Here is a 26,150-nt window from a genome sequence, read left to right on the forward strand (position 1 = left end):
AATCACAAACTTTCATAAATATTTCGAGACAAGTGGTCATTTTAGCAGAAGAAATACCCATCCTGAAGCGAAAAAAGTTTTGTCGGAATTGTTGTCATGAGTATTGATAAAAAGATTCACCAATTTAAAAGACGGTCCTACAGCTCTAAACAACCTATCTGGTATAACAAAGATTTTTTTTTGGCTATACTAAAACGCAGATGAAAAATTCAAACATTTCTACCCAGTTGACACTTGACGGAAGCATTGGAAATAGGGTAAATGATCTTGAGCGGAACTAGTCAAAATCTGATCTTGAGCGGAACCATTTACTTTTTCTAAGTTCTAGGCAATGATTGTTTATGAATCTTACCAAACTGTTGAAAAAACAATTTTTCAAGATCTTTTTATAGAAGCATTGACATTTTTGCTAAAATTTATTAACTCAAATAATGTTATTAGAAGATTTAAAAACATACGCATTTCTGCTGCAATTTTCATCATTCTACGCTGACTTTGAACGTCAATTTATGTCACCCTTGACCGTTGTAAACTAATTCTCAATGATTAAAATGGTAGAAAAACTCATAAAAAAGGATTATTCGGGTTTTTGTAGCAAGTTTTCCATCAAAATATCAATTAATGGCGTAGTTTTTAAAAGTAAAATATGATCTTGAGTGGAACCATCTTCGATCTTGAGCGGAACTACTAGCTTCCGAAATTAACCGCTAGGTGCGCTGCCTTATGCTTAATGTCTCACACGCAATTTATACCCCTGAATGTATGCAGCACATTTGAATATTTCTTATTCTATCAAAATGTTAAATTAAGTTAGAATAGAACAAAAACTAATTAATTGGCGTCACAGCGTACCAAACTAGGCACACAAAAAGTTTAATTTTTTGGGGTTCAAGAAATGTGTTTTTGAATCATTCTTTCAGCGGGACGACGAGAAGGAGGAGAAAAGCTTTCATACATATTTTTTGGCATAATTCGAGAACTAATGAAGCCAATAAAGTTAAATCATTATTTCATAATAAGAATCAATCTTCATTGTCATTATTATTCGTACTTCATGAAGTAGCTTTCTTTTAAAGAGATTGTTTTAGATGTTCACATTCCAATTGGAAACGATATACTATCTAATAAACAAAAATTCAAATTATTTTTTTACACACATCATTTTAGTTTACAAAGTGTAGCAAAGCACACCGGGTTAGCTATTTTATAATACTTCACGATTCAATTGGTGGCCTGGTATTGAAAACCTATCCGATTTCCTTGTGTTTGACTTTACACTTGAGCTCGAACTGGAAATTGGTTTGAGAAATAATTGTTTTATCAATTGAGATAAATAATTTATGTTTCAATAAATTTTGAATATAAATAAATGTCAACGTGATTCATGAGAAACTGAAATTTATTTTAAATATTATTCTATGAATAAGTTGCTTACAGCAAGGTTGCCGAAATAACAGTGAAATCTGTTATTTCACAAAATTTTGAGGAAATTTTTATCACAGAATTTGTGTCACAGAACACGATATTTTGAAATATTTACAGATTTCACAGATTTTTTTAATTGCGAATGGATTTCCATTATTATAATTTTTTTTGGTCAATATAAAATAAAGGTTTCTTACTTTGAATTAGAAAAGTATGAAAAGATTTTCAACGTAAACGGATTTTTCCCAACTAAAATATAAAAACGACACAAATTATCATGAATTTCTAATAAAGTTAAAGGAATTAAGGGAATAAGGATTATAAAAAATAAGAGTTTTTTCTCAAAAACATTGATTTAGAGCAATGTACCGTTTTTTTGCCAATTCTGTAATTTAAAGTATCTTCTTTTTTATTACTAACTTTGTCGTTACCTTCAAAAGTTGTTCGGGGCAGTATGATCCTTAACACGCACATTCAAAAAATCAATCAAATATACTAACGAATTTAATTTTTGTGATTAAAAAAACTAAAATTTGAGTTTAGAGAATCGATTCTTTCAAAATAGGATACAGTGAATCAAAGGGAAAATTGGACTTTTTTTTAGCAAGAAATAAATTTGAACGGATATTTTGAGAACAGCTTTGGAACGCTAAGTTTCTTTTTTTCACGTTAAAGATTAATTTTTGAACTTTAAAACCTTCAAAGATGAAATTTAATTGAAGTTTTTACAGTTACACAAGTATTAGGAATAAGAGCTATTAAAGATGTTGACAGAAGAAAATGGTTCCGCTCAAGATCATATTTTGGTTCCGCTCAAGATCAGCGTGGTTCCGCTCAAGATCAGAATTCTTACTTCAGGAAAACAGCTCTAGAGTTATTAGGATTTACTCTAAAATATTCTAAAAATCATCATTAGAAAGCAGAAACCAAGATCTATCCGCTGAACTGAAAAAATATTTGTTGAGATATAACCCAAAGCCATACCGCTTGATCAACTGTTCCGAGTTGCGTCGAATTGAGCCAATTGGTTCCGCTCAAGATCATTTACCCTAGTTCACTGGAAATTTCTAACTTATTTGCAACTTTTTGACGTAGAATTACGTCTTACGGCAACACTATAGGGGGGCAAATTGAAATTCGCGAACCGATCTCGCGTCACGAAAAACGCCGCTTTCAAAGACATCTCTCTTAAAAGACATACCAAGCCTGCTCAACGTTGATTGGCTATTCGAAAATGGAAAAAAATTAGACGCCCCGCCCCTTCATGAGTTTTGTTATTTCCAGCCTACGAAAGGTATAAAACAAGGGGTCAACTGACGGTTTGGTCCATTGTATCAGAGAAATTGAAACTAGTGACACGGGCAGTAGCAGAGCTGACCAACAGCGGCGGAAGCAAGTTGTGTTGTGACAGCTCAGAACCTCACTAACCCACCTCACTAACCCATCACACACACACACACACACACACACACACACACACACACACACACACACACACACACACACACACACACACACACACACACACACACACACACACACACACACACACACACACACACACACACACACACACACACACATACACACACACACACAAACACACACACACAAACACACACACACACAGCCGCAACCCCCTTACCACCTTCACCCACCACACTCCCCATCCCCACCCTTCGCTTAACACTCACCATCGCACACCACCCGCCCATCAAATACCACCACCACCCACCCATCGCACACCACCCATCCATCACACACCACCCACCCATCGCACACCACTCATCCATCACACATCACCCACCTATCACACACCACCCACCTATCACACACCACCCACCCATCACACACCACCCACCCATCACACACCACCCACCCATCACACACCACCCACCCATCACACACCACCCACCCATCACACACCACCCACCCATCACACACCACCCACCCATCACACACCACCCACCCATCACACACCACCCACCCATCACACACCACCCACCCATCACACACCACCCACCCATCACGCACCACCAACACAACGCACTCGTCATCCACCTATTGTAGAAGAAAAGTCAAGCGCAACTCTCTTTAAGATTTTGGCCCTGAAAAGGGCCTTTTTCTGTTATTTGTAGATATGAAAACATGGTCAATGTAACGCTTCCTCGGGAATCTCGTGTTTAAGCAACAGTTTAAGCTAGTGATTGCTATGTGATCTTAAGGGAAATGAAAACATGATACTGATTCCAATCCAACGAGAGACGCATGAGACTAAAAACAGTTTGAGAGCTTTTGCCCTGAGTCAAGCGTTTAGATCAAAGCAGTCATTGTAGGCTTTTCTCGCAAGCGTTTGATACAAAGCTCATGTGTTTATCACATTATTTGCATAACTGCCGGGCGCATAATTTCGACGACATCGGCCTTGTTTCTGCTTATACTTATATTTAATTCGCCTTTTGTTATGCAGTTGAAAAAGCTGCATACTATCTTTATGGGTCGATTTAGACCATTAATAGTTATTAAAACGACAATTTATGGAAGAATGATTTTTTTCGAAGTTAAGTTCCTTTAAAAAATTCGACATACTTTATTCTAGAATGCTTATTTGAAACGAAAAACACATTGACTCGGGATAGGCTGTAGTAATTCTACGTGAACTTCTCGGTCGTTTCATATATACAACCACTGTAACTTTTTTCAAGAAGTGTACACTTCTTTTACTGAGAATGACGGAAATAGAGAATTCTGTTCAGTCATTCCAGATTTAGCGTGTGATATTCAAGTCAATGAAATTGACTTAATGTTTTCGAAGGACTCAGAAAACTTGATGCTTCTAAAGGAGCAGGCCCTGTTGGACTTCCCTCATGTTTCCTTAAGGGGGGGGGGTAGGGTCTAACACTTTCAAAAAATCGATTTTTTTATTTTTTTATTTTCTTATTCTAAAACATTTCAAGAATGTTATGTCAAATTTTCAAGTCAATTGAAGCAAAACTGTAGAAGTTATAGGCCTTTATCTCCTCCTATCTAATACTGCAAGAAAGCAAGAGCAGAAACTTCAAACGCGTTTTTCTCGAAAGCACATTTTTAAAGTCCGTGGACATCGTCATTTGAAAACTACTTATCCGATTCTTTTCAAATTTGGAACATATTTTCTACATATAAAATACCAGACCCCAACGTTTTTCTTTTTTGATTTTTTTACTTTGGGGAGATTTTACAGGTGAAAAATGGCGGATTTTTAAGTGAAAAATCGTAGTTTTTACTTCAAACAGCCACAAAAATTTCATAAAAATATTTTTAAGTTAAATAAAAACGTTGGGGTCCAGAAAAACATCTAAGAAAAAAATATTTTGCTCTGATTTTTTGACTTCAGATGATTCTGTGCTGAGATACAGTGTCCACCGCAAATCCTGTATTCTAAAAGGCATCCTCGAAAGTGCTCCGTCACCGGCTCATTTTTCAATATTTTTCTACGAAAAAATTACTAAATGTTCTTTTAACAATGCTTTGTATAATGCAAAAAATTTGAATACATTTGTTTGAACGATAGCTCTAGAAAAAAATCGTGAAAATGGTGTTTTTTTTTATACACGTTAGACCCTACCCCCCCCCCCCCTTAAAAACTCGGGGACCGAATTGACCGAACCTTTTCTGATTCTTTTCAATATGTCTTTAAATTAAGTATAGAAAAGTACACAACATTTGTAAAAAATCTTTTCAAGGCCGGAAAAAAAATCAGATGTGCGAAATTATCGAGGAATAGCTATTTTGTCTTGCATCCCCAAACTCTTTGAATCAAAAATAAATAAAAAAAATTTATCAACAAGTAAAAAATATTATAATGAGTAAACAACATGGTTTCTTCAAAGGACGCTGCACAGCACTAAATCTTCTCGAATTCGTTACATACGTTATCAATTCTATGAGCAAAGACATTCATGTTGAGGCTATTTCTACCGACTTTAGCAAAGCCTTTGATCGCATCAACATACCGCTTTTAATATTTGAATTAAAAAAATGGTTTTCATCCAAATCTCCTCTCTTGGTTACAATCATACTTAACCAATCGAACACAAATCGTTCGTTTCCAAAATGAATTATCCAAATCTGTAGTTGTGACCTCTGGTGTGCCTCAGGGGTGTCATTTAGGACCTCTCCTTTTATACTATTCGTTAATGACATTTCCTTTATTCTAAAACGGATTGAATACCTAATATACGCCGATGATATTAAACTATTTCTGAAATCAATGCTGATATTATGAAATCGCTTGGTACATCTTTGTACCTGAAAATAATCACATTTTCGTAGGTGATGGAAAGAATTAGAGAAACATGAGCTATCAAAAAAATAAAGAACATTAGCCGTGTAAATATCATGATTTTTTCGAAAATGATACAACGGCTCACGGCAGGACTTGAACCTGCAATCTCCGCTTCAGTACAACGGCGCGTTAGCCAATTTCACTACGGTGAACATGTTCAATGCAGAATTGTAAGAGATCTCGGCGTCATACTGGATTCGAAACTCACGTTTGTAGAACATCAGAACAATAGAATCAATAAAGCAAATTGCATGCTAGGATTTGTTAAACATTTCAGCAAACACTTTCAAGACCCATACACCAGAAAGTTACATTATATATCCTATGTTCGTTCGATATTGGAGTATTGTAGCATCATATTGAATCCTTATTCAAATATTCACGAGCAACGTCTCGAATCTGTTCGAAAACAATTTTTGTTATATGCGCTACGTAAATTCAATTGGACCACTTTTCCTCTCCTCGTCGTATGAATCTCGTTGTAAGCTTAGAAGACAAAGCAAAGAATAGACAGTCCTGAATTACTTTCCAAACTCAATTTTTACGCACCCTCCTGTCCGTTAAGAAATAAATGTTTACTACACATTACAAAAAAGAGTATGCAAAACATCAACCTATTTATCAAAAGATGTAAAAATACAGTTTACAAAGCGAAGTTATAGACGTAACAGTGAACAAAATATAATTAAAAAAAAAGGCATTTAGAAATAACTTCATACAACAACAAATCAATAGCTTACATTAGTTTTAAGTATTGTAGTCTACAAAGTTTGACTTAATAAATATTCATGCGTCGCAAGTTAAAATCGGATCATTTTTTATTTTTCGAATTCCGGAACCGACCAGATTGGCCATGGCCAACGAACTTCATGATTGTCATCATCATGACATTTTTTAACTTTTCCATGACAGCCAGGCAATCTAAAATTTATTCCGACAGTCAGAGGACCAACAGAATCTTCGGCTATCACAAGTCAAAAATGTTATCGAGATGAATAATTCGATGACATTTCTCTGAGCGACTGTCATTGCAAAACTGAATAAGATTTTCTCCAGTTGTTTAAATTTTTTTTGGATGACCGTCAATGTCATTGAGATCTTTTCGAATGTCATTGGAAAATGTTATGCGACTGTCACGATCCCGACTGTCTTTTGGATGACATTCGCATCACTGTTGACAACAAAATTATAATTTTTCAAATGCGTACAGATTTAAAAAAAAATCGATGAAAACTGTGAACATTTTGAAAATTCTGTGTTCTGTGACATAGATTCTGCGATGAAAAATCGCTCAAAAATTTATGAAATTATAGATTTTTCTGTTCTTTCCGCGACCTGTATACATGTTAAAAGAAATTTTGGTGTCGTTTGTTTCCAATTAAGTTGAAAATGATGAATGTAAAATTGTATGCTTTTTTACTAAAGCTAAATGGTAAAAAACAGTAAGAGTTCTTGTCCTTTCACCACTTTCACTATTGGTTGAATGACTTGTTTATAGCTTCTATTCGAGTAAAGGCAACACAAGAAAAGATAAAATCATGTATTTTATTGTTTTCGACAGTTTTTATACCTACCTTCTTCACATTAAAACAAATCTTTTCAAGTTACCGCAATGCATGAACTCCAATTTTCACGAGAATCCAAAGCATATTTTCCCTGAAAAAGATTTGGGCTTTTGGCATCCATCTCGTATTCACCATGTGCCACGAGTTTCCATTCACCACAGAAGCATGCTGATGGGTCAGATATGTTTGCATTAAGGTAATTCCTGTTCCAATTAAATTCAACACCCCGGAAATGATAAACGATGTCGGCAATCATTTTCTTTTCCTTCGTCGAAAACGATTGTACTTTTTGCTCCCACGCAGAGTAAAGAGGCCGAAGCAACTGCAATAACAAAGACGTTGAGAAAACTCTCGAGAATAAACGAATGTTCTGTGGTTCTTTGGCCGGCAAATGGGAGGAAAAAAAGTAAACAAGCGGCCTGCTTTATGCCGTCTGAATATTTGCTGTCCAAATGAAAATTCTTTTCTTTTCCCCTTAAAAGGGTGTTAAGGCATGGGGCAACGGAGCGAAGATATTTCCATTTATTTATATTTCATCAGCTCAGAGAGGCTTTTTAAGAAGTGGAAGGAAAACATTTAAATTCATTTTTAGGCGATACTCGCAGGAACAAAAAAGGTTTTTGCAAATGCCATCATGCTGTTAAATCGAATGTGATTGCTTATATCATCCACTTTAAGATCTTTGAAAATCAATAATATAAGGCAACATAATTAACATTGGTGCATAGATTTCATGAGCTAAAAATTAATTGAGGGCACTGATTCTAAATATGGAATATGATTTTTTTGTATTAGCTCTTGTTTTCGAGATCACTTTTGAGAATTTGTGAAAATTAATTAAATTGTTATGACAAAACTATATAACCATACAAATATTTTGAACTAAAAGGTTTTAATTTAATGATCTACTTGTCCGAAGATTTTTCTTTTTGTCAATGTAACCAATCCCCCAAAATACGGGAATGTTGACGAAATTTTGAAAAAAGAATTAAAATCTTTTATATTTCTTGAAGCATGAATTCAAAAAGAATTTTTTATTTTTGTTATCTCTCAAACATGGCAAACGGATTTTCTCGCTGAAAGTTTTTGCGCTGCATACTTTTCCACTCAAATTTTTGGAAACAAGACAGGCTCAAATGTCTTCCATCGTTATGGCCTGTGACAAATGCGCCAAGCCCACAAGCGATTCCGACAGCATCACTTGTCAAGGCTTTTGTACTCTGGCGTATCACTTCAAGTGCGCTGGGCTTCTTACATCACACCTAAAATCCAGGGCAGACAACAAAAATCTGCTTTGGGTCTGTGATGCGTGCTGTAATCTTTTAAAAAACTCAGCGTTTCGTCGCACTATGGCTTGTTACGAATCTCTGAAGCGTCCTTGGTTACGGAAGTGAAGTCGGAATTAGCAGTGACACACCGAAAATTGGACAAAATCATCAACGACCGTTCCAATTTAAATCCATGCCCTCGCATGTCTGCCCGTTGGCCCGTTGGCACCCCTACAAACAAGCGACGGCGGATCGAACCACCCACTCAAACCTCCTGTGTGGGTACTAAGAAAGTTACCGTTAAATCGATAGCCACTGTAGCGCCGAGAGAGAAAAAAATTTGGGTCTACTTTGCAAGGTTGCAAAATACCGTCACTGCAAAGGACATCGAAGAACTCGTCACGGAATGTCTCCAGTGCGAATCAGCCGAGGTTCACCTATTGGTACAGAAGGAGGTCGACGTGAACTCGCTCAGATCCATTTCATTCAAGGTTGGAGTTGATTCCAAGCTCAAAGACGTCGCTCTTTCCCCTAGAACTTGGCCCGCTGGCATTCTGTTCAGAGAGTTTGAGGATCTTGGATTAAAAAACCTGTCGACACCTGTTGTCCCGTTTACTCCTGCGACCTCCCTCACTCCATCTTTAACTTCCGGGAGTTCTACTCCACTGGTTATACCACACCAATGATTGCTGACATTGAAAGTCCATCGTTCATAGACAACGATTCCCTCACGGCCTCAGCCTCATGTGCTTGCTACAATTTTATGGGATCTACGAGTCAATCATTTTCATCGTCAATTACTTCTACCCCCCTACCATCTTCCTCTTGCATCGACAACGGGGATATGGCTGGTTCGTACGGACTACTGACCTTATCAGGTTCTTCACCGGGACGCAACACATCAGGCCTTTCGGAGACCTCAGAGCCCGTCGACTCAGTCGCGCTGTTTCCAGCCAGCGGCGTCAGTCGTCCCGGCCCTGAGTTCGATAGCGGCCACGAGGTTCTCCAGCCTGCATCGACAGGCAAGTCCTTTGAAACTTTCCCACCGCGTGACGCTTTTTCGGTTTCCAGTCGTACCAATAGCGCTGACTCCAACCAGTATTATTTCGGCAACCTTCCGCCTAACGAGAATATCTCCAATCATTCTGGGGTTTCTGCACCGGGACGCAACGCGCTAGGCACTTTGGAGACCCCTGAGCCCTTCGACTCAGTCGTGCTGATTCCAGCCAGCGTCATCAGTCGTCCCGGCCCTGAGTTCGTCTGCGGCGAAGGGGTTCTCCAGCCTGTGAACTCAGATTCCGTAACCCTTTACTACCAGAATGTCGGGAGTATTAATTCCTGCCTGACCGACTACCTGCTCGCAACTTCGTGTTCCTGCTATGACATCATCGCCTTCACGGAAACATGGCTGAATGACCGCACACTATCAAGTCAGATCTTCTGCCCTGATTACGCAGTGTTCCGCTGTGACCGCAGTTCCCGTAACAGCAAAAAGTCCAGTGGAGGCGGGGTACTACTTGCCGTGAAGTCGAATCTCCCAGCGCAGCTCATCGACAACAAATCCTGGTGCGATCTAGAACTTGTGTGGATTCGCATTGACCTCGCAGAACGGAAACTGTACGTATGTGTACTGTACCTGCCACCCGATCGCTCACAGATGTTGCCCTCGCTGAGTCGTTTTCTCGCTGCATCGTCTGATGACTTACTTGTCATTGGCGACTTCAATATGCCCGGTTTGAAGTCCCAGACAACCAGAAGTCGTATTTTCTTTTACAGATTACATCGTATAGAATGTTATTTATACTCATTTTCGTATATCTGCACCTACAATGTGCGGTCCATGCATATTCTTTATCGTATTTAAAAGCATTGCATGATTTATTACGACAAGAAGTATTTATGTACATATGAACTCGACCTTTGTGTACGACAATTCGCAAAAAATCCATGGAACGACCGATATACGGTGATCAGCCGTGATTGAGAAATTTGGTCGTGCTATGCATAAAATAATTCGAAATAAAAAACGTATATTACTGCATTGATTCGTAATAATGTGCATGCAATCGTATACCTTTGCAAATTAATTCGCATGTCGAATTTTCGTGAAACGTATTTGCTGGCAATCGTAAAAGAGTACAAAAAAGTTCAATAAAATCGTTTATGGTAATGGAACATCGATGATTGGAATCGTATTAAAGGAGGCTTCAAAATGTTGGTCTATTTTTAGATCATCGATGACGTGTTCTACGATTTAAAAGATTTAAGTTATAGAAATATACGATTTGCTTTTGGTTTAATGCCTTTGAAGCAAATCCCCTTGAATTTATATATTCCAGATAGCGTCGAGGAACCATCATGAGCTGCTGATCGAATCGTCAGGGGATCAAGTCCAGACGCTAACAATAAATTCATGAACGTGAAAAAAAATCAGCAATCAGTCAAATAATAAATGTGTAAGATATAAACTTGAATTTGACAGCAAAAACATATTTCTTTGAAACAATCTTATTTTTATTATTTTTTGGGGATGAATAAACCAATTGGTTTAAAATCCCAAAAAAAAATATTTTTTTTTCAACTGACGGAAAATGAGAGCCCTGCACTCAAGTCGCAAAAGACGACCAAATAAGCCGTCAAACTTTCCATATTGTTACGAAAAATGTCGTATATTACAACCTCAATCATCTATATGATTATGTAAATTGTCATAGTATATTCCAAAAAGAATCAGGGTAGTCGTAAATGATGCGCATGATAAGTCGTGCAAATCGTAATTTAATACAATCCAAATCAAGAATATGTTTGCTAATGTACCTATATGGCCTCCAAAAAGATACGTATATACTGGTTTTGCTACATTATATACGATATGTTTACACGTATATTTGCACGTATATTTGCGTTGCAAATTGGAAATACCCACCAAATGATTGTCTGGGGTGATGCTCTCACCATGGTAGCTCTCTGTATCCGGACTCTGCCTGCTCTACTTTTTCGGCCCCTTCAAACATCATATTGGACTCCTTGAGTACAGCGACATTGCGCCAGATTAATGGCGTGGTGAACGAATACGGTCGTACGCTGGACCTTTGCTTTGCCAATGATGGATCTCGTTTACCGTTCATCGAACTCGCCCCTGCACCGCTAGTTAAAGTAGTTCCACATCACCCTGCTCGACTGGCATCACTTGAAATAACTAGGCTGATCGCTACAGTAGGAAAACCAGCGACCTTCTACCTCGACTTCAAAAACGCTAACTTCGATGACATCTCTCACATTCTGGCAACTATCGACTGGGTATCTGAGCTTGATCTATCAAATCCTAACGCCGCTGCTGATATCTTCTCACACATTCTGAATTATGTCATCGATCGAAACATTCCAAAACGCTCTAGCAGCGGAAATAAGCGAATCCCCTGGATCACGACTGAACTGCGACAACTGAAGACTGCTAAAAGGTGTGCTCTTCGAAATTACAAGAAGCAAAAATCATCCTGCACTAAGGATATATACCGTAAACTTAACTCCGTTTATAAAAAGCCAGCGAACGTTGTTACCATAAAAACCTACGTCGCGTACAACGTAACCTCAAGTCTTGCCCGAAATCTTTTTGGAAACACGTAAAAAGTCAGCGTAAGGAACCTGGTATACCTTCAAACATGTTTTTAGACGGCATAACGGCGAACTCTGATCGTGGTATCTGCGATCTCTTCGCCCAAAAATTTTCCAGTATCTTCACTTCAGCTTCAACATCTCCAGAACATTTAGCTAGTGCTGTCAGGAACGTTTCGCCAGTGGGCTTTTCAATAAATGGTATTGAAATCGAGGAGTCAGTCATCTCTAAAGCAGCAGCGAAGCCCAAGAATTCCTTTTCTACGGGCCCGGACGGGATACCAGCTGCTTTTTTGAAAAGTTTCATGCCTGTTTTGCTGACCCCTATTCGGCTCATTTTTCAAGCTTCGCTTGATAGAGCCATCTTCCCTCTACTGTGGAAAAAAGCTTACATGTTCCCGGTTCATAAAAAAGGAGATAGGAGAGATATTAACAATTACCGTGGAATCTCTGCTTTATGTTCTATTGCCAAACTATTTGAATTTGTGGTCTTGGATCCTTTTTTCACGTCCTGCAAAAATTACATCTCCAATGATCAGCACGGATTCATGCCCAAACGTTCTACAACAAGTTACTTGCTAACGTTTACTTCTGTTGTGCATGAAAGTTTTGCTGCCAAATCTCAAATTGATGCAATCTATACCGATCTGTCCGCTGCATTCGAAAAGGTGAACCATGAGATTGCCATCGGAAAACTCCAACGCTTGGGATTCTGTGGTACGCTATTGGGCTGGTTCCGCAGTTACTTAACCGGTCGTAAATTGATTGTTCGAACGGGTGACACCTTTTCCAGAGAGTTCCCAGTCACCTCTGGTGTGCCCCAAGGTAGCCATCTAGGACCGATCATTTTCCTAATTTATTTCAACGACATGTTGTCACTCCTCGACGTCCCCAAACTTTGCTATGCCGATGACCTAACACTATTTTACACCATAAACGACCACGACGACATAAATTCAACCTCTTCGCTTATTGGTGCGACCTTAACTGTCTGCCATTAAACCGCAACAAATGTGCAGTCATCAGCTTTTCTCGTAAGCGCGGAGTACTTCCTAGGAGACGAACCCATCTCACGTGTGAACCACGTTAACGATCTTGGCGTAATCTTAGATCAGCGCTTGGAATTCAAGGCACACACCAACTACGTGATTGACAAAGCATCCACAAGTCTCGGTTTCATTTTTAAAGTGGCGAAGGACTTCAAGGACGTGTATTGCCTGAAAAGCCTATACTGCAGCATCGTTCGTTCCATCCTTGAATACGCATCAGCTGTCTGGTGTCCCTACTACCAAAACGGTGTCGATCGGCTCGAGGCTATCCAGCGGCGATTCTTGCGATACACCCTTAGACACCTGAACTGGCAAGCCCCTTTTCGCTTGCCTAGCTACGAAAATCGATGCCGCCTCATAGATATCGATACTCTTCAAGCTCGCAGACAAGCAACACATGCCTCATTCGTCGCCGACCTCCTGACATCGCGAATCGATTGTCCCACACTACTGGAGGCTATTCCGCTTAGTGTACGACCCCGTGGTCTTAGAAATCTGGATCTTCAGTTGTACATTCCCCTTCGAATGAACAATTACGGAGCTAACAGCTCTCTCATCGGCGCAATGAGATCGTTCAACCGTTTCTCGGCGCATTTTGACTTCGACGTTTCGAGGGATGTTTTCCGAAGAAAAGTGATACGGGCCTTGAGAACCTCATAGTTAGACTTAATGTTATGTTTTTAATTTTTAATTTTAAGTAATCATTTGGATCAACATGTGATCCGTTGATAAGAAATAAATAACAATAACAATAACCGAGCCAGCTGATGGTTTTTGTGCCAATTTATAAACTCCACAAAGGAAATTTTCCGCTGAACAACTTTGTCGAAGACCGTAACTTCGTATCTTATTAGGCAAAAAAGTTATCAGCTATTTAACAGGGGTATGTCTCTTCGCACTGATAAACAATAAATTCAGAAGAATCGATCATCAAATGAAAATTGCTACAAAGTGTTGGAAATGTAAGGTTAGATAGCCATTCGGATCTGTTTAGTTTTAGTTGATCCGTTTTCTCGTGGATTTTCAGACGATTTTTTGATGATTTATCGAAATTGCGACCGAAAACATTAAAAAACAATTATTCCAATATATCTTCTGGCAAAATAATGCTTAGTAAAAATGCCGTCTCATACTAATTTTGCACCTGGAATGAATTAATAAAAAAAAACAATCTCACCTGGTTGAAGACATAACCTCCGCACGAGTGCCTATCTTCGTCTTCAGCACCGATGACAATCCAGGATCCGCCTCTTCTCAGATTTAATTACGATAGCACACCCACATATCATGACTTATCGCTTTCGAATTCACGTCACTAATTTTCCCCAACATACTTGAACTTCTACTTTCAGTTAGAAATTCAAATCTTTCTCAGTTTGACTAAATATTTTAGGCTGCACTTCTTCAACTATAAACGTTTTCATCTCAATACGCTTCTTTCCTAACAAGCCGATGGGCTCCCACGGCTTTTCTTCCACCAAAGCTTTTCAGCATTCCTCTCTACGATTATTATTTAAGATTGGTTGATTTCCTAATTTTGAAAGAAGAGTTTGTTTGAATCAACTGAATCTAAAAAAGCACCTGATGCTCCAAGGGGTATATAACCTCAAAGTTTTCTAATGTCTCATTTTAAAAGTCAAATAAAAAAAATGTATAAAATTTCTTAAGTTACATTCTCTACGTCAACTTGAGATTTCGAACCTGATACCATCGTGTACCCTCCATCGCAATGAATCACATTATTAATGATGTCTTCTCAACCATTAACAATTCCAAAAGACAATTCACTGTGGCTTCCCGCAAACCATTTTTATAAATAATGAATGAAATTTTGAGTGAAATGGCGATAACATTTAAGAACACAATCCTACCACTCATCCGCCCAATTATACGTCTGAATATATCATCATCTCTGAATCCTTCTCCCAATTTTCTCAATTTTCCAGCATGACGGGCAAAAGTCGAAAGAACCTCAGGCCGAAACCGCCACCCTTCACCGCAACATCGGGGGCAACAAAATCTTCCAGCTCTAGCAGCACCAGCAACAAAAACACTAACGAGGCTCCGAGAAGCAGGAGGATGATGCATCCCCCCAGGGCACTCGAAAGGAGAAAAGAGGCCGTCTCCCAGTCTTCCGCCGATAGTAGAAGCAGTTACGAAGAAGACGGCAAGCCACATCACAATGGCGACCGGGCCAAGTGCAACCGGAGCAAAGTTATCGCCGGCAGCATAAATAAAGGCGCCGTGCAGCAGCAAGTTCACGAGGAAATTCGTACCTTGGGCAGTGAAAAGCCAGCAACGCAAGACAATAACGATGAAGCAATTCATACTAGCAATACCAGCAACAGTAACAGTAGTAACAAATATCAGCAAAAAGGCAATGATTCAGCAGCCGATTTCATGGAAGAGAACTCCAGCTCCAGCTCTGTTTCCGACATCTTCGGTGAGTTATTACCGACTGAGTTAATCATCTTTGGGACGATAGACGAAAGTAGCAATCTGCAAGTCGACCTATTCAGTGGATTGCTGCTCTGGGACCCGGAACTGGAACGATCCGTTTGGCGGGAACTGGGTGAGTTATTATGTATTTTGTTGTGTAGATATAGTTTTTTTGTCTCTTTCAGTTTATGGTTTTTGAATGTTCAATAACAGAACATGTTCGTTCATACAGGTTAACACTTAATCGACCTTATATCCTCTGACCATTGACTCGATGAGAGTCAATCGGAGTAATGAAATCAGAACGTTGAAATTCTATTAGCAAAAACACAAGTGTCGTTGTTCAACATTATCATAACTCAGCCGTTCAAAAGAGCCGTATCAGAAAAAAAAACTGTTTTCATCTAACTCCTTTTCTGCGTGTTATTCATATCTATAGGGTTATCAAAGTGAAAAATTTGCAAAAAATGCATTGATTATATTTATTATTGTTTTAAATCAAATATGTTTTTAATAAAAAAAATCCTTATTGGTCGTTAAGCTGAGCGAACTGTCCTTGTAATCTAAGGTTTTGCGTTTCGAGTGTGATGTTTTGGAAATAGGCTGATTTTACAGTCGTTGCACAGCTAAGCACATGATTTTGATTTTAATGCTGTATTTTAGTCATTTAAACCGGATTCACACGATTTTTTTGTCGATTGCACTCATACAGGATTGGTCAACAAGATCCAAAAGTTTAAGTATTCGAAAAAAAGTGACAGCTTAAAACAGCTTAAAACAGCTTTTCTGTGTCCAATAGTTGCACAGGCAAATTTTATGTCATGCATAATGTTGTCCGATTTTTTCCAATGGTTGCACATTTTAAAAACCTTCTTAAGGCTCACCAACCGTATGGTCAAAAAGGCTTATATTTGTTATAGAAGTATATTATGCAAACTTTTAGTTCAAATGAAATCCAATTAAGAAACGGCCCCTTTTTGAGGGGGGTCTTCCATATAAACCGTCCAATGCAAAATGGGAAAATCTGGCCCAATATCGAAAAAAAACATGAAGCCGCCGGCTTGAGAGACTGGAATAGCATTTATCATACGTGAAATGTCCTCAGAAACTCAAATCTGCCGCTGAATTTAACCGGAGCCATCTGAGTGAAGTGTTATTTGACCTTATTTGCCCAATATTGAGCTTTTTCTCTAAATGTTTTACTAACATAAAATTGTGTGTCATTGAAATTCCATAGAAGGAACTGAAAGGTATTTAAAACTTTTTTTACAGCGCCTATTTACTGGTGAAAGGATCAATGTACGCTATCTGTTTACCCCTCTTTATCCCTATGAAGAAAGTGTGATGTTTGAGATAATTGCTTTAAGACTGGGAAGTCAATCGATTTAAAAAAAAATGAATATCAATTAAAAGCTAAAAAATGGACTCAACCACGCCCACCGTATCCGATTGTTTGTCTGATTTTTTGAATATATCTTTTAAAAAGTTAATTTATTTTGAATATGTTTTTCATGAAAGTGGGATTATTTGTAATGAATGTAACGTAACCCGTAAAGCATTTCATAAATCTTCAAGAAAGATTTATCTCACATTGAGATTTTCCCCAACAATTTGCCGATTGAAAAACTGTTGTGATCAAATTAAGTTTCACGAAGTTATGACTGTTTGTTTTTTTTTTAATAATGAATAAGAACCAAACAAAGCTTCACTTGAATGTCTCCGGTCTAGCTTGACGGTAGGTTTGAATTTCTGAGAAAATTGCACATGATAAGTAATATATCGGGTCTTCCAACCTTCGACTTCGAGTTTTTTTTTTGGGATTTGGGATCGAAGTTTTCCTACTGTACAACATTTTGACAATATTATTGTCAAAAGCAAGGGGCTCGATGTTGACATGAAATACACTTCATTTAGATTTGCCTTCTTAAAATTTGAGAAACAGGATTTTTATAATAATCTTTAGGTTCTTTGCATAAAATGTTGAGGGAATGGTTGGGATAAAGAATTTAAAATAAATCTGAATAATGTAGTCCCTCAAAGCCAAGGCAGTTTAAGTGACTTTAACACTTTTCAGACATTGCGAGTTTCTCAACTTTTTAAAAAATAGGTAGATATGTTTTTTTAACGAGTCTAATAATCTCGAAACTTTAATTTTAATATTTGAAGATATGATATGAATATAAATGTCTTTGAATAAGGGATAAGTTATTGAAAATCAGCATTGAGTTCACAAAATGTGAAAATTCTGAGTGAAAAACAGTTAACTAGAGCACAGAAATTACAAAAATTAATAGTTAAACGTAAAAATCCACTTGTTTAGCAAAACACATGTCATATTCAAAGACAATTCGAGTTTTTTTTTTCAGTTGCATGTAATTATTGGACGTGTTCAATTTTGTATGGAAGAAGAAGTTTTTGCAAATGAAATCATCATTTATCCTACGGTTGAACAGTTTTCAAATTAGCAATCGAAAACACTAACCTTTTTTTTTTTTTAATTTTTTGTATGACATCGAATATTTTTTCTGGGGCACCAATTAGGTTTGGTTTTTGTTCACGTGAAATATGTTGCAAAAACCAAAAAATATTCCAAAAATTAAAAAAAAAATTTTTGTAAACTTTTAGTACATTTCCGGTGATTTTTGAATGAAAATTTTCACTAAAAAATTCACTAAATTTTCGCTAAATTAGGACTAAATTAATTGCTTCAAAAACTGTATTGCTATTTTTGGCAGTAAAAACAATCAAACTAAATTTTTGGAGGTAAACAAATTAATAAATTTAAAATTTCCATTCAAATCTTGTAACGGAGTTATGCACAACAATGGGGCAGGAGAAAATTGCGCGGACCAATTGTTGCACGATCCAGTATTTTTTCTGGTATGTATGTATGTATGTAGATAATCCACCATGGGTGCACGGATTCACCGCAGTTTCGCCAACGCATGCGCTAAATTGCATCCTTTAGATTAAATTTTCGGCAAATCTTCAATGCGAATCACCGCATACCCGACACCATGGCTTCGTATGAACTGTTGTGGCGTGAATGTATTTCGTGTGGATGATAGTGTTATTTGAGAGAATGAGTCAATCACCTACACAGCCGTTTTAAAATTCATAACATTGAGCATGTTATAAATTTTCGACAGGTATTCCGCATACGTGTATATACCTGCCAGCTGGCACCTGATTGATCATTCTAATATTTATATAGATATTCAAAAATCGATATATAGTGAAATAATCTTACCAAACCACACCATAATCAAAATCTTACCACTCCATTGAACTCAAGCTTTACCTATAGTTGAACGCTCAACCCCGTTTATCGACTTTTTTTGTATCTACAATTAAAAATAAAATTACGATCAATCACACCATAGAAAGTAAATGTTTTAAATATATCCTAAAATGTAGTATGAAGTATGATGAGTAAAATCATGTGAACATACAACTCGCATATATTCATTGACTTTATTCAATAATATATAGAAATATGTATTAAAGCAATTATTAAATTATTGATTGATAGCTTGCGATCACTGTGGATTCAGCTTTCTATTGAGCAGAACAAAAAAAGTTTTTTTTTTGTTTTTTTTCATTCATATCACTTATTTCGCAGGTTTCTCAACCAACCTCGCCATCAAAATTAACTTTGTTTAATGTCAGAAAAGGACACAATTAACTGACTTTTGGTTTTCAACTGAATTCTTATGTTTAAAAGCAATGTTAGAATACACCAATATCAAATTTTTTTTAGCCAGGCTATTGCTTTATTGATGATGACGATGTTGATAATGATGATGATGATGCGTGTTGAGTCATGAGAAGCCGATGCTCAGACAGAAATCTAAGCAGGCCGGTTTTCGAATATGTGTACAATCTACACCGTACATTTGTACGCAATTATATAGTACTCGTTTGCTAATCGGACAATGTTGGTACCAAGATTGCGTTGGAACATTATTTGGCCAAATACTTTCTTTTTTTTTTTAAATAACTGGTCGTTTAATGATAACTGACTACAATCGAAAAGTACTATGTAATAATAAGTGTTGAACGCTGTTCAAATTAGTACAAATATACGAAAACAATAGTTCAACGGTCTACATAAGTAAACGACCTACTCTTTCGACCCGCCCGACTAGTGGAATATTTTAATAAAACTTAGAATTAATGGAATTATTTAAACAAACGTCCGATTAACAAGCGAGTACTGTATATGCAGGTGCACACATGTGGAAAAAAATTGAAACGGTCTCACCCATATTCTGCTTCAAATTTCGCGGTGACGCTGCTCGCTTGCTGTGATTGCTGCTATTCCGTATTGCTTGTGCGCGTATGTTTTGCCTTTGATGTTTCCCACCACTTACTTGTTCGGTACACACTATACCCCACTCACCCACCGGTGCAAATAAATTTTCCTTATTCTATCAGTCACTAATTGAATTTATGGGAAAATCCGATTTCTTTAAAGTCACAAACACATAACGCTTTAACCACTGATATTTTTACATATTTCGGACATATTAAACCGCATTGCTTTTCCCTCAGACTAACTGCAAAAACGCATCTTTCCGGAAAGGCGGCGAGTACACTCCAGAAACAAAAACAGAACATCAAAAGAACTGACCGATTTCTTCTTTTCTACTGAAATCTACTACTAAATGCTGACGTTCTTCCTTTTCTTATAAAAAAACACTTCTAAAATTCGATAAATTATCTCAATCAATAAATTTCCTCTTCACAAAAACACGCAACGGACGATCCAGTATTTTTTCTGGTTATGTATAAATCGTATTTTTTTTTTTCAAAATCATGGTGTTCAAACTGTCAAACAAACGTTTCGTAAAAAAACCGATACGAAAAATGTTTCGTTTTGATGTTAAACCTAATTCGCCGTAGAAGAAATCTTAAGGTTTTGTTTAACAATTAGCACAAAAATTGCGCGAAAAAGACAAGAAAAATTGAAACCGTCGTTAGATGCAATTGTACGGCACAAAATATTGCAAAAAGCCTCAATTTATCAGTAAACATTGCAATTAACATGATTCAGTATTATTATTGTGGAAAAGTTTAAAAACAGCTGAAATATTGACAATTTAAGTCATTCCGTGCAACAATGGGTAAGGGGACAACGACTGACCAAGCACCCTACATATAAAAATAAAGAGGAAATAAAAATGTATCATTAAATTTTACTAAAAAACAAAAAAAAACATTTAAATTTGAACATCAGTAGAGATCTTTAAAGTAAACTTTGACTACAAAAAGCGAAAAGATAAAACAGTTAAATTTTGTTTAGTTACTCAATGAAACTACAAACGCAATTGTATGATTTGAATTAAATTTTTTAAAGTTTTTATGTTTTTTACTTCTTAAGTTATTAAAACAAATTCAAAAAAGCTTAGGAAAGAAGAACTCTCATTTCTAAGGCTTCTCTATCTTTAAAAAAATCCTTCCATTTTCTGACCTAGATATGGTAGTGGCTCCAGAGAAAAAAAAAGTTTTATTTTAATATATGTTCTAGGGTGACAATATGGACGTTTTATGCATTTCGAAACCGTTTGACATCAAGATTAACATTTCGAATTTCCGGACTTCCTTTAGTCCTCCCTTTGGTGATTTATGAGGGTCATAAACCGAAACTTTGAGCGCTTTGAGGCACCCCTAAACCATGTCCGATTGAGCTGAAATTTTGCACAAGTTAGTTTTTTAGGTAAATCTTTGGTTTATGGCCGGTTTGCAAAATTCGACATGACCCATTTGGCTGCCACCCTAATATATTTGTAGGTAGGAGATTAGTTTAAAGGATCTAGATGTAGAGTTAGTCAACGCAATTTTTTTGAATATATATTCAAAACGGTTCAGGCCTGTGATTACCTTTTTCCGGTGTATAACGATATGTGATATCAGTAACTATGCTCAAAAATGCCCAATGAATCACAATATAGTTAAATAAGAAGATTTTATCAAAATCAAAATTTTGAAACTATTATCATAAATAATAAGATCAAATTTCGAATCGAATCGAATGTATCTTATTAAGAATTCTTGATTTACAGCTCGGATCATTAACGAAACAACTGTATCAAAATAAGGGTTCTTAACTTAGATTTGTTATTTCAACGCAGCGTTACATCATTATTCCTGTTTGAAATTCATATAGATCTTTAATAATTTTGGAACATGAAAAACAAGTTTGAAATTAAAAAAGCGTTTTCATACTTTTGTTCTACATTGAGCTTAGAAATTCTTACCTTTAACATGCTAAATTCAAACATTGAGGTGTCAAAAGTTCCGGTTTTTTTTTTCCGGTGACGTGATGAAATTCCAAAGATTTCGCTAGCAACCCTGTATAATTTTTTTTTGTTTGCTAGTGTAATGAATGTTCTACCTGGGTAAACTTGGTACAATTTGATTTTTTTTTTCTAAATCTAAACTTTTATTATTAAGGTGAATACAAAGAATTGTTGATTTTTGTTTTTCAAGAAATAAGATTCTTATAAGCCGGTTTAAATTCAGTCCATCACTGATGCTGAACTAGCTTTGCCAATTAGGTGGTGAACTTTCGTTTCTTTATACATGGCATAAATACTGCTAGCTCTTTAAGAAATATTCGAAAACAATATTTTTATATGCAAATTCTAAGTGATCTGCCAAATATTCACTTACTGACAACACTGATTTTTAATTCTTTTTTGAGTTGTTAATTATTTGTTTACGTTGAAGCTTCATAGTAAAAAAAAATGTGGCGATTGAAATTTTGTGATAGATGATGAGACATTTGAGTGCCCTTATAAGTTATAAATTATAACTTTAAATAAAACTTTTGGTCAGTTTTTGGTGGTGGCTCCAGAGAGGATAGTCTCACTTAAAATCGTTAATATTAGAGATCGATTTTTTTGCAATATTATTTAATACAATTGTTTCGATTTTATGGATAAACAGCATTAATAGTAGTGGCTTATTAGTGGTGGCTGATTAGTGGTGGCTCCAGAAAGAATAGAATAATTCAAAATCGTCATAATTAAAGGTTTTAAATAAGAAAAATTGAAATATGTACGTTTTTACAAAATAATACATCAATTCAATAATCATATTTTGAATACATTTTACAACAACTGACTTTTGAGGAATTGCAACGCTCGATAGGATAACGGACCTTCCTAGTTTTTGAAATGTTCTATCATAGCTGTGAATATGTTTAAAGATGTTTAATTTATCACAGCTATGCAGAAATCCTCTCGAAAGTTAACTCCAATAATGGAACGTCCACCTGAAATGGGCTTGATTCAGCCCAACTATTTATGAAAAATCAAAACAATATTTTCAATTTTCTCTCCCTTATCAGTTTATTTTTATGGAATATTAGAAATGACTAGAATCATAAGAAGAAGCTTCAACTATATTTGTTCAAAATTTTCAGGGTTAACACGATTTATGAGAAAAACTTTGAAAAAAAGCTTCGTGGTTGTCCGAAATATGTAACCAGTCCGAAATCAGTCCGATACCTTAGTCGATCCAATGACAATTTCAAAGACCTTAAATCATGGCCGATGGAAAATGGAGGGGGGGGGATTTTGGGGGTTAAAACCCCCACGAGGGTCCATCAAAAGCAAGCGAGGTATTATCTCTATACTCAAAGTTTGTTATTCTTAATCAAGGTTTGATGATGGACTAAGGTCATTCGATGGTAAATAACAATCTCAGATCTGATGTCAAACCTCGAAAACTAATCTTAGGTTAAGAATTCAGCAACAGTTTTTTATAATTTTCTCGTTTATTGATAGTTATTCATTTCTAATTATTAATTTTTAAATAAAATTTAACTAAGAGATTCTAGTTCCTTATTATCAAAATCGAAATTATATTTGTGTTTTCATATTTCGGATTCTTGATTTTCGGTTCGAATCGTCATTAAAAATTGGAATAAATAACTGTGTTAGTAATCATCGTTTAAATCTGGTTTAAAATTTCCTTCAAAATTTGATTCATAATTTTTGAAACTCATATTTTTCCGAATCCATTTTTAGTTTTTGGTTCATATTCAGGTTTGTTGTTATGCAAAATTCAAATAACAAAGCTTCAAAATGACGATATAGATTTGTCATTCAAAATTTTAATGTTATTTAGATTTGCAAGTCGGATAATTTTTCTTATCTTATAAAGAAATCTCATTGAAACACACAACATCCGATTTGGATTTTTAATTGTGGATTCATGACTGAGTAAACTGATTTCAATTCTGGACTCAATTTTCTAAATCCAGAAACCGTTTTTATGTACGTTTCAAAAAACGTTTTAAAAATCCGGAAAAGATTCAAAATTCAAATTTTTCAATTAAAAATTCAAATTTAGATTCAGATTCGGGTCGCTAAAGAGTTCCACAATCAAAACAAAATTATCAAAAAGATTATTTCGGTAAGGAATTTAAATTGCAGGAGTTCGCAGGCCTATAGTTTGGTTATAAGTAAGATTTTGAAATTTGATCAAATTCAGTTCTTATGCACAATTCAGCTGAAAATGGAAAAATAAGAAGAATTTGTGCTCATTTTGCAAGTTTTGAATTATAAAAAATTTTACCATCCACACATTAAATTGAAATTAATTAAATTCAATTAATTAAATAATTAATTCAATTCAATTAATTAAATAATTAATTATTTAAATTAATTAATTTATTTAAGCTAAAAATTACAAAAATTAAATAGAATTTGTGCTCATTTCTCAAGATTTAATTTATTAAAAAAAACTTATTGATAAAACCATCCACACTTTTAATAAACAATTAATTAAATTAAATTAATTAATAGTAATTGGTGATAGAACAACATGCATCTTCTCTTTCATAAATTGCAGGGAATTCCATATGTTTTGGCATATTGTTCAATATTATTACTATTTCAGTATTTACAAGCACCAAATTTCAAACTGAAATCTTTGAATAGCATCGAGTTTGCATGAATCTGATTTGAACCGCAAAATTTAAATCTTTCACTTTTGAAAATTGGATTTAGTTTTAGATTTTTTTTTTCAAAATTAAAGACTTTTTTTAAAAAACTTATTGTAAGTTCAAATCAAAGAAGAAAAATTAAGCTGGCCAGATTTCCCGGTTTCAGCTGAACTTGCCCGGATATTTAAATTATAAAAAAAATGGGAAAGGCTTGGCCCAGCCCAGCCCGGTTGCTCAGATTGTGTTGAAAAAATATTAAAATTTGGTCCGGATTTATAATATTTTTTTTTTGAAAATTCAAACAAAAAAATACAAATTACAAACCATAACAAATTTTCATTTTATCGTCAAAAAATTTGGCTTGTGATATAGCTCAGTTGGCAAGTCTGTTGCCTCCTGAGCCGATGTCCGCGAATTCAAGCCCAAGAGTAAACATCGAACGCAGTTGTACCGGATAGTTTTTCAATAACGATCCGCCAAATGCAACGTTGATAAAGTCGCGAATGCCATAATGATGGTAAAACGACTATAATCGAAACAAAAAAATAAATAAATAAATAAATAAATAAATAAATAAATAAATAAATAAATAAATAAAATAAAAATAAATAAATAAATAAATAAATAAATTTTCATCCTAGATTTATTAATAGTATGGAAGACTGAAATGCGATTCAAAATCTGGTTACGTTTTTCGATGAAAAAAACCCAAAGGTTTTTATTCTTGATGATCCTTGATTTTAATAAAATTTCCCCGGATATTGCCAGGATTTTGGTTTGAAAATTAAGAAATATAATGCTCAAATTTGGCCAGGCATGTGTGCAGCAGAAATTCTGGCAATTTTAAACAGAATAACCAGAAAAACCAAATTGGAATTGGAATCCTTGATTGAATGGAGGATAGTAAAAAGATTCAAAATCATTATCATTTAGGTTTGTTGGTTCAGCAGTTATAAATGATCGATTTCACTCGAAATCGATCAGTTTGAAAATATCTACACGCCGTATCAACAAAAAAAGTGCTGAGAAACAAAATCTGATAAATTATTCGAATTCAGGACTCTAAAACCTTTCAAAACAAGTTATTTAAACATAGGCACCATAAATGCTGCCCACAAGTGTTATCAGCGTAGAAGTACTATAGTTTGGAAAAAAAACTAACAAGAAAAGATTGTCAGCAATTGTCTTATTGACTCTATAAATATAATATTTCTACAAACACGTTTTTTAACGTAAATTGCAATAAACAACCAGGATATAAAAAAAATCTGAACACATAAGTGTTTGTTATTAGTTAGTTTGTTTTTAATTTTCTATAGATTTCCAAGGAAAATTAAATTTAGAGTTTCTTTAAAGAAATTTTCCCATTCGCACCCTGATAATTTGAAAAAATCTCAAATCTCGGTTTAATGGTTTGGTGGAACTTGATCTATCTTTATTATTTTAAAATTCAATTTAGTTAACAAAGGTTTTATCATAAGACTATTGCAGTAGATATAGGAGTTG

At 35.6% G+C, this 26,150-nt stretch overlaps 1 protein-coding gene across 2 annotated transcripts in view; it reads left to right on the forward strand.

The window, feature by feature from the left end:
- Positions 1 to 26,150, forward strand: part of LOC129751169 (uncharacterized) — a 107,957-nt gene that overhangs the window by 57,340 nt on the left and 24,467 nt on the right. For both annotated transcript variants that reach the window (XM_055746520.1, XM_055746521.1), the window contains exon 3: positions 15,196 to 15,821. In XM_055746520.1, the coding sequence (XP_055602495.1) occupies positions 15,196 to 15,821 (626 nt within the window). The remainder of the gene's footprint in view (positions 1 to 15,195; positions 15,822 to 26,150) is intronic.

The sequence above is a fragment of the Uranotaenia lowii genome, chromosome 3 (genome assembly GCF_029784155.1).
Source record: "Uranotaenia lowii strain MFRU-FL chromosome 3, ASM2978415v1, whole genome shotgun sequence".
In the NCBI taxonomy this organism is placed as follows: Eukaryota; Metazoa; Arthropoda; class Insecta; order Diptera; family Culicidae; genus Uranotaenia; species Uranotaenia lowii.